Below are 10,438 nucleotides of genomic sequence, written 5' to 3' on the forward strand. Positions count from 1 at the left end.
TTTTATTTTATTTTTTTTTTTTTTAATAACATAGATAAGAAGCAGTAGCGCGTTGGCTACGAGTCGAACGAGTTCGTCGACGGATACGTCGAAGCAGCAACAGCAGCAACAACAGCAGCAACAACAACAACAGCAGCAACAACAACAACAGCAGCAGCAGCAACAGCAGCAGCAACAACAGCAACAAATTCCTTATGCTGGTCAATCGCATTCAAGCAAGGACCACCGACGCAAAGTCGTACTTCTCCGCCCAAAACCAATTCCGAGCCGTCTTCAACAACAACAGCAACAACAACAGCAGCAACAACAACAGCCGCAACAACAACAACAGCAACAATCAGACAATATTTCGACTCTGTTCCAGGATATCGAATCCCTCCAGATAAATTCGAGCGATGAAAAAACTGGCTCGCCCAGGCTTCCTGCGAGAGGGTATACACCCTCACCGCCATCAACGGCACCCCTACCCGCGAAATTTCATGGTAATCGCGACCACCTATTGCTGAATATACGCAGCGCACCAAATTTGCCATCCCAACCGGATCATCCACGTTTGAAGGACATGAGACTGCCCGTGAAGTCGACCTTACGTGCCAAGGATTCTCCGCAAAGTAGCGAGGGCAGTATTTTGGAGATAAAGAGCCGACCTAAGAACTTTGTTCAGGAAAACGTTGAGTCATCTCAGGGTCGTCGTTTCGACAAGGAACTCATTCTCGAGTTCAAGAGCAGGCCAAGAGACGAGAGACAACGTCCAAGAAGTTTGATACGCGAGAGCAAACCCATTATGGAGTTCAAGGGTAGGCCTCACGAAGCTGAAAGTGACCTTGCACGTACAAGAAGAGAGGCCGGCCTTTTGGAATTCAAATTACGTAACAGCAGGCGTAGAGCTGGCTATTCTAGTACAGAAAGTATGGCTACCAGTAGTAGTGGGGGTAGTATGGAGTCTTTGAGAAGCAGTACCAGCGAAGGTAATCGATCGACGAGTAGCTCTGAAAGTCGCCACAGTACCAGTCTCAGTTCACATAGCTCCGACAGTGGTGGTACAAATTGTTATCATCATCATCATCATCATCATCAGCAACCGTCTTTAACGGGCTTCCTGACACATCATGCCAATAAACTTCACATATTGTCGCCAATTTCGGACAAGTCATCCCAGGAACCGGCCTCGGAGACCTCGGACAACAATCGTAATAATAATTCTCAAAAAGCATCACCCGAGGAAAGCATCACCACGGAAAATAATGTTATGTTGACCAATAATACAAACACTAATACAAATACCAATACGAATGCAGCCAATACAAATACAAACTCCGTCACGTCTCCCATGGACACGTCTTTTAAAAAGAGACGAACTCCTCAGAACAAGAATCTCATTAATTTAGCTCTCCAATCGTCGTCTTCCGGAGATGCAGAAATTCAAGGCTCCGATAGCGGTATTTCTATCGAGTCTCGAGCCGGTATTAAGTGCAAGCCTTTCGCTTTTCACTTGGTAAAACCCCAATTGGATAATATCAACATCGTTGATAACGAACCGGAATTGTCAGATTTGCCGTTTGACATGCCAAAACTTCGTAGACGAAGATTACTCATGCAACAGGATGCGACAACTTCCGGTAGCGCGACCAGTGTAGATTTGAGAGATTTGCCCTTTGACATGCCAAAACTTAGAAGGAGACTTAGGTGCACTCAAAGCACCGAATCCAGTGCTTCGCAAGCTTCTTCGAGTCTTTCAGTACGCGACGTTGAACCGCCTGGTTTGTTTGGTGAGTCTTATTTTTTATTATTATTATTATTATTATTATTATTATAAAAATAACAAATTATTATATATATATATACGCTGTTTATCAATCATACGTTACACGCTCGTTTCATAAAACAATTGAAATTTACATTCTCAAATTAATTTCCGTACTATTCTAAATTGCAAAAAGAATAAGAAAAAAAAACAAATGAGATGATTCATTATACGGCCCTTTTGTAAGATAAGTGGCCAAGACGAAGTTTTTATCAGAGATCTTTTTTCGACGATTAGCTTAACGTCAAGGCAAAGCCGCAAGAAGACACTTCGGTACTCTATACTCGTTTCTCGTTAATCAAGTGTCTCACCATTAAAATGATAAAAACATCGTACTTTTGGGTAGCTCGAGGTGAGTTAAGTACTCACCAGGACTCGGAGGGATACTGTAATTTGATGCTGATCGTTATGAACCTTCCAGACAGCGACTAACATCGTTAAGCCTCACTTAGAACCTTTAGTACCTTTACCGAACGACCAAATATTTAATGTTACCAACACGCCATTTGGTTTAGAAGTTTACGCAGGGTAAAGCCCTTACGTATTCTCGCCTTAAGAAATTTTAATTACCGGTTTCGTTGAGAAGGGTAAATGAATAGGGTGACTTTCCTTTTTTATATATTTTTTGTTTGTTTTATTCTTGAGGTGGAGAAAAAAAAACGAACAAACTTCTAATAGAAACCAATAAGATCTTTAAGAATATTTTTAAATTGATTGAAATTAGTGATGGAAAAGATTTTCTAATAAAAAAAAAAAGTGATGCAAAAAATTAAACATACAAAGAAGTACAAGTACATTGTGTATGTAGTTTAGTAAGAAGCGTTTTAGGGGTTTGCATTAGTCGAACGATTAAGTTTGAACTGTCGTGGTCCAGCGTGTGGCGTGGATCCACCTTCTCCCTTCACCCTTCCACACACATACACACGCATGCACCTTCCTTTCCCCGATTTTACCTCGAGGCCTGGCGTCGCGTCGCCCATCGTCGACGAATCGAACGACGAGAGTTTGAACGGCTCTCGTCTACCCTTCCGTACCTACCCCCATCAAATTGGGAAAGCTCTAATGCAAGCTCGCACGTGCGCGCGCATAGCTACAGCCATAGCCATAGCCCACAGGCTAAACTGATATGACAAAGAAAGAGATGGAAATAGATAGATAGATATATAGATGGATAGATAAAAAGGGTGAGTCGATCGAAGGGCTGGTAAATACCGCAGTATCCGAGTCTATACTATGATCAGTATGGTGTTTCACGTACGTTACCTGTATACATATTAGTGATAGTGTTGGTAAGAATCAAATGGTATGAAAAAATGACCGAGAGTAAGAAAGCAAGAAAGAGGTTGTAAAAATATTTTTATAGTATTTCCTATAGTGTCAATAAAAGCCTCAAATACTTCGTAAATTTATTTCCGGTTAACGCAAGATCCTGTTTAGTACGTGGAAGCTTGATATTATTACTTCTCTAACTTAAATATATATTTACGACAGTATATTAGGGTTGCAAATAACGATTGATTATTTTATCATATTATTAGTTTGTCGGTATTTTGATCGTTCCTTTCGATAAACGTTTTGCATCCTATTCGTTCGATCGTATTTCCTGTTTTGTGTGAAATGGATAACGACAATGTATTCCCGTTCGTGTGACTCCGGCATTGTTGAAAACTTGAAACTCACTTCGATATCGGCCACCTACGGTCGAGTGAGTTCCGTTTCTCCGTTTTTGCTGACTAGAGATAGGTCCGGAAAGATAGAAAGAACGAAAGAGAGAGGGTTGTGATGAGATAGAACGTCGTTTCCCGTTTTTGTTCGTTGTTACGCGACGATAAATGATAAAACTCTCGGGACTTTCGATAACCACGGACCACGAGCTACTATACTGTTACCAAACTGGGTGAAAATAACGATCAATATCGAATTACTCCGGGTAAATTCAAAAGGCTGATATAAAGTATAACAAAGTGTAATTTAATATGAATCATTAAAATGTAAATTTTTATTCATCTTTTTTTTTTTTTTTTTACCGACACGTTATTATTATTATTTTATTAAAACGTTGAAAAAGAAATCGTTATTACGTTTTAATAATTCGCAAGTATATAAAATAAAATTGTCTAAAAGTCTCGTATTTTGATATCGGATTATTCAGGGATTAAATTGGATGGGTGAAAAAGTAATCGTTTTTCTTTTTTTTCTTTTTTTTTTTTTTTTACATCGTTACGCGTTGAAAGCTTAAAAATAAACATTTATTTTTATATATCTATAGTATCTATATCTATAAAAATAAAAACAAGAAACATAAATTGACGGAGAGAGTTAAAAATTGTTAGAAATTTTTCGTAAAAATTCTTAACGTGTGTTATATTAATTTATGAATAAGGAAAAAAGGGGGAGAGAAAAAAGAATTGCTTCGAAATTTTTTCCTCTTTCTCATTCGGATTCGTTGAGCATAAGGAACAGTCAGCTGCGTGCAAAATCGAACAACGAGATATATTTCTTTTACCCGTCTGATGGATGTTGCCCGATTTCGATCCGTAAATTACTTTTTGAAGAGGGCGAGTAAACGCGAGGAAAAAGTGGAAAGACGAAAAAGAAATGCTCGTTTCGGCTTTCAACGTGGCTGTTAGCACGTCATCATCTAGAACAGATTTCGGCAAGGATCCGACATACGATGTTACTTTTTTTTTTGTCTCTTTCTTATCTAACGTTTACACAAAATGTTAGAAGACAGGTTGCGGATGGGGGTATTTTTATTGCATTACGATAAATGTTATCAAATTTTATATTTGTAATTATAATCAGAATAATTAATATTAATTTTTGTTCATACGAATATTGCGACATTATTAAAAATTTCATAAATATTACAATATATTATACACAAAACTTCTTATCCCTTTTATCATGTTATTTATTCATATAAGTTAGTAATAAGGGATGGTTTCGTTTACAAGGGTAAACTGAAACCATTTCTGATATGTGATATCATATGTACTGACGTATGCAAATTTATCTACGAAGAATAAAATGTATTTCGTATCTTTCGTGAACGTGATTTTTATAAATAAAAAATGTTTGTCCGAAACTAGTTGTCATATTTGTATGAAAAAAAAAAAAGAAAAGACAAGAAAACACATTTAAACGTCAACAAGTGACAAAACGCATTTGAGACGAAAAGAAATATTATTTTATTCTTGTATCTCTTGTTGAAAAACAATTAAATTAGTTTTCTTTTTATTATATTTTAAGAGTCGAGAGGTGCCGTAGATTATTTTTCCATCATTTCTTTTTTTGTGTTTGTTATAAGAAACCCGAAGGTGGTAACTTTCCGATGAGAGAAGATTGATCGATCGGTTCGTTCGTTTCTTGCGTTAACCTCACGTTGTTGTCTCCAACATTGTTAAGGGCAAAACTGTTTTATTAGTTTGCTAATGGTGAGGAAGGATCGTCGATCATCGTAATCCCATCTTGACTGATCTAAAGATTTAGACACGATGACGGAGCACCTTGATAGAGAACCGATTTGTTCCTCTTTTTTATCTCTCTGTTCGATAAACTTTCGCTTACTCATCTCTTCGTTTTTTTTTTTTTTTACGAGAAACAAGAAAAAAAGAACTGATTTGAGGATTAAAAACGTTCGCAATCGTTCGTAAATTTTCTTTAATGTCATATTAATTTCTAATCATTGTTCTATTTATTTCATCAGTATTTCGATACCTGTTCTCTTTTATAAATGTCGATAATTAATTATTTATACTAAGCCACGCGAAAGAATGATTTGACGAACTTTAGCCTATTATTTTTGTCTACAAAATTTCTCGAGATTACGTAGAAGAATATATTAAAATCAATTTGTTCTAACGAAACGTTACAATAGAAAACTTTTCGATCAATCCACGTGTACGAATAAAATTCAAATTAAAATAAAAAATAATTATTTATTAATATAATTCAATAGAACGGTGTTTAATTAATTGTACGTTTTAGTGTGTATAAAAAAACATGTATGAATTAAATATAGAAATAGAATCTGAAGAAGAAAATGTGTTAAAATAGACGAACAGATGGCTGGTGGTGGTGGTGGTTGTTGCTGTGGTCTAGCTAAACCAGAATCACCATCTCTCTCTCACTCTCTCTCTTACTTTCTTTTTCCTTCCTTCCTTCCTTTTTTCTCCTTTCCCTTTCCTTCCTCTTCTTCTTCTTTTTATATTTTCAACTATGCTCTGTGACGGACGACTAGCCCGGAAGGAGGTCGGTTCTTGCATTGTGCTTTCAGACAAAAGCACCCGGCTTGCTTGCTTGCTTGCGCGTCTACAATGCTATACGATAGATGAGAGAGAGAGAGAGAGAGAGAAAGAGAGAGAGAGAGAGAGAGAGAAAGAGAGAGAGAGAGAGAGAGAAAGAGAGAGAGAGAGAGAGAGAAATAGAGAAAAAGAAAGAAATAGAAGCTGAGCTTAAAGCTTTCACCACACCGTATACCTTTTCTATCTTTTTTACATGTTAATATATATACGTAAACGTATTGTTAAACACATTTATATGTGTTTGTGTGTATATACGAGATAGAATATGTAAAATATAGTATTGTACACAACACAACAAACCCATGTGCATATTTATGGTTTTGTATAGGTTGAAAATATCGGCAGTATTGGAAATATAACGCTCTATTTGTTACAACTTTGAATATAGTTTTCATTTGACAACTCGACAACAGTCCGTTCATTTCAAATGACAAAAATACGATATTCACATTTTTTTTTATTCGGTCAAGGATGATATTATTTTACTCTCTCTCTCTCTCTCTCTCTCTCTCTCTCTCTTTTTCTCTCTGTTCGTTTTTTTTCTTTCCCTTTTTTACTTCTTTCCATCCCTTAGAAGGAGTATTCGTTACCAAAGTTCTTTTTCTCCCGAAAGTAGATGGACTTGTGTCTTTGGCTTAGAAGAAGAATTCTAACTTTGGAAGAACGTAACAAAGTGTCGAAAGAAAGAAGCTTCGTTGAAAGAACGTAACAGAGAATCCTTCAATCTCTCTCTCTTCTTAAAAAAAGAAAGAAAAAAACGAATAGATCACCTTCACGCTACGTTGAATGTTATTGACCAAGACGAGAAATATGAGATAATTAAATAAATAAAGACAGAGATTAAAAAAAAATAAAGATTTTGTTTAAATTGCTAAATGTCATTTCACGACTAATGTAGATTTTAATTAAAAATTTAACGATTTAAAAGAAAAAAAAAAAAAGAGAAGAAATATATGAAAGGGAGTTTTAAATTCGTTCGAAATTATTTTATATATTTCTTCGCAAATAATTTGTTCTTTCTCTCATCTATGTATTGCTAATATTAAAAAATACATATATATATATATATATATGTAAATATATTCTACGTACAAATGCGTGTACATTGTGATTAATCGAAAATAATCGATAAATTGTATTGCCGTGAAAATTGATATTCTTGGGAATCACGAGATCGTCATGGGAAAATTTAACAACCGTGAACAGAGGATTCCTTCTTTAACGTTTTCTCCCTATCGTAAGGGTGGTCGTTAACGGGGTGGAAGCGAGAAAGGGAGATGGTTGTAGCAAAAAGGAAACCCGTCGTGGTAGTACTTGCTAGAGGTAGTATCTCCCTACAATTCGCTCGGTTAAAGCCAGTCGGAAAAAGATTTGGAAAGTTTTCGTGAAATCCTACCGAAAAAAAAAGGATCATTCGTTTTCCTCGTGTCCCTCGCTATCGTTATATTTATTGTTCTTATTTAGATCAACGATCTTGACCGTACAAGTTGTGTGTTTTTTTAATAATCTTACGTTTAAATTCTTACATACAATTTGGTTTTTCCTTTTTTTTTTTTTTTTTTTTTTTTTTAGAGAGAGAATTAGAATAATACCACCCTATTTATTTTTAAAGGATTACGTGTTTTTAAGGAATTAATGAAAGAAAAGTAAAATATATTAATTATTGTTAATCACGTTCAATCGTATTCTATAAAACGATATCTTTCATTCTTAACACATGTTTAACATACATCATCACGCGTGGGAATTAAATTATGAAAAGTATGTGCGTTTCTGTTACCCCGTGAATTTTTAATTAACGCGCGTAGTTTACCGTAAGAGAAGATTGGCAAAGAAGTAAGGGAAGAGGGAGAGAGAGAGAGAGAGAAGGGTCGAGGTCATTTGCGTCGTTAAAAATTATAAGTCCGATGAAAAAAAAAAAAAAAGAAATGTTGTCAAAGAACGCCCGCGTTAAACTATTTTTAAGCGTTCAAATCAAAGTACATTTTTGTTTTTTTTTTGTTTTGCCATGAGATCGAAATCCTTGGTATCTTTTTTATCTAGATTCGTATATTTACGTCAATGAACGTGTTTAAAAATAAACAATTTTTTTTTTAATAATTCCGATCTTGTTTTTTATTTTCGGTACCATTGCACCGACGTTGCGTTCCCAGGTTGAAGTGACGAAGTGAAATATATAAAAGCCAAGTAAGCGGATAATATTGTACCTTTTTCCCTAGCATAACCCTACTCTTTTCCCTCTCTCTCTCTCTCTCTCTTTTTCTCCCTTTTCATATGACGAAAATATCGACGCGTAAACGCAAGCTATACACACAAATACAAACATGGACGTACACACATACAATCCTATATACATTCGGTTTAAGTGCTTTTCATAGAACTTTGGGTTTTCAAGCATGAACGCAAACACATATTTACTCTTATGCGTTGCTACATTGTTGAAGAAATTGCAATTTTGTCGCAGCTACTTGCAAAACACGAATGAGAAAATGAGAGAGAGGAAGATTTTGTTGGTTGCCATCGTTAAAATCGTTTGGGACGGATCCAAAGTGTCGTATTTTGCGCGATCCAACCGGAGATTTCTAATCTTCAGATACATCCCTTTTTATCCCCCGTCCCACCCACCTCCCCCACCATTCTCCACGATCCTTCTTTTCTCCTTCCCTCGTATCTTCCTGGATGAGATTTTTTAACGAGTGCCAAACGTCGCATCTCGCTTTGCAGATATTTTTCCGTTTTCTTTTTTTCTTTTTCTTTGTTTTTTTTTTCTTTTTACCCTCTTTTTCTATTTTTCTATTTCTCTTTTTTTCTTGTAAAACTCTTCCAACCCTTTACCCGTTTAACCGACGCAGAAATCAGCGTACTCTCCTGACCCAATTTTTCTCGACTTTTCGCCTCGTTTCATTCGCTAACGGCTTGTTTCCGTTCGCGAATCAAAAAGCTGCGAAAACGGCACGCTTCCCTTTCCCCCTCCCCCTCCCTTCCCCCCGCTCCTTTTTCTATTTTCTAATTCTTTTTCTTTTTTTTTTTTGTTCTCTCTTTTTGTTTTTCATATAGCTGGTTTTTTTTTATTCGAATCACCCGTTACGTTGTTCTCTTTCTCTTTCTTTTTCATTTTTTTTTTTTTGCCTCTCGTTCTCTCGTTAGTGTTCCGTCTCTCATCTTTACGCGTTTCCTGGTTTTAATTAATTTCCCTCTATTTCCCGTTGTTTCGTCCTCGTTAAAATCTATCCGTATACTAACAATTATCTTCCTACTCAATTTATTCAAGTAAAACCGTGCCTCGATTTTATACGTTTCTCCCATTTTATTTTAACATCAATTTTTACGAGACAAAAATATTGTTACTTCAACACTTAATGAGATCAATTATAACGTTCCGATATTTAATCATAGAATTATATTATACAAGTTTTACGATTTATTATCTATAATAAAATATCATTATGCATTATGACGAAATATTTATCTTTTTATAAATATCGATAAATTATTATTCATACGTAATAACCATTCGTACATTTTTCAAAATACTTGGTTATCGAAAATGTTCAAAAAATAACTAATCGAATAAATATAACCTTACACAAGTTCTCTTCCATTAAGTATTAAGAAATTTGTTCTTTCATAAATAAGAAATATATCGTTCGATGTCGATGTAAGTCTGAAGAATGAGTTGGTTTGTTTCTGATCCTCCCAACAAATTGTAATTCCTGCATACACATATATATATATATAAACATATATATATATATATATATATATATTCGATGGTAACAGCCGCGTTCGACTATAGTAGTTCATATTTCATGAGGATCGAGAGGTATCAAGGATTCCGAGCAGGCTCGAAGTGTTTGTTACCACGTCGATAAGGGGGATGCTACGTCCCCTTGCACCACCCTTACTGTGGTTTCAGACACTACGAGAAAAGGGAGAGGATGTTTCTTCTCTACTTCTCTATCTATCTATCTATCTATATTTATCTCTCTCTCTTTCTCCTTTGATCTCGATTCTAAGAGGGTATGTGTGTAACTGCAACATCTGTTCGCGAAAATCTTAAAGATTCGCGTATATTATCGCGCAAGCCTACGCATCTGTTTTGACGTTTTCTCGTTTTTTTTTTTTTTTTATTATTATACAAGTAAAAAAAGAAGAAGAAATGAATAAAGAAGAAGAAGTTTTCTTTTAAATTGTCTGCTACAGGTGTTACATATTGCATTACTTTCTTTTGTTCTCAATTTAAGTATTTAATTAACCCCCCTCTATGTAATATATTTTACCTAACTTTCAAATTTTGATTTTTCAAATTTTCTTTCTCGTCGTAAAA

At 35.4% G+C, this 10,438-nt stretch overlaps 1 protein-coding gene across 1 annotated transcript in view; it reads left to right on the top strand.

Moving 5' to 3' along the window:
* The window catches only part of LOC106784044 (AF4/FMR2 family member 4), a 154,751-nt gene that overhangs the window by 137,841 nt on the left and 6,472 nt on the right, over positions 1-10,438 (top strand). The window contains exon 7 of the mRNA XM_014743141.1: positions 35-1,769. Coding sequence (XP_014598627.1) covers positions 35-1,769 — 1,735 coding nt within the window. The remainder of the gene's footprint in view (positions 1-34; positions 1,770-10,438) is intronic.

Source organism: Polistes canadensis, unplaced genomic scaffold (assembly GCF_001313835.1).
Source record: "Polistes canadensis isolate GaletaPanama2010 unplaced genomic scaffold, ASM131383v1 scaffold_29, whole genome shotgun sequence".
Taxonomy (NCBI): domain Eukaryota; kingdom Metazoa; phylum Arthropoda; class Insecta; order Hymenoptera; family Vespidae; genus Polistes; species Polistes canadensis.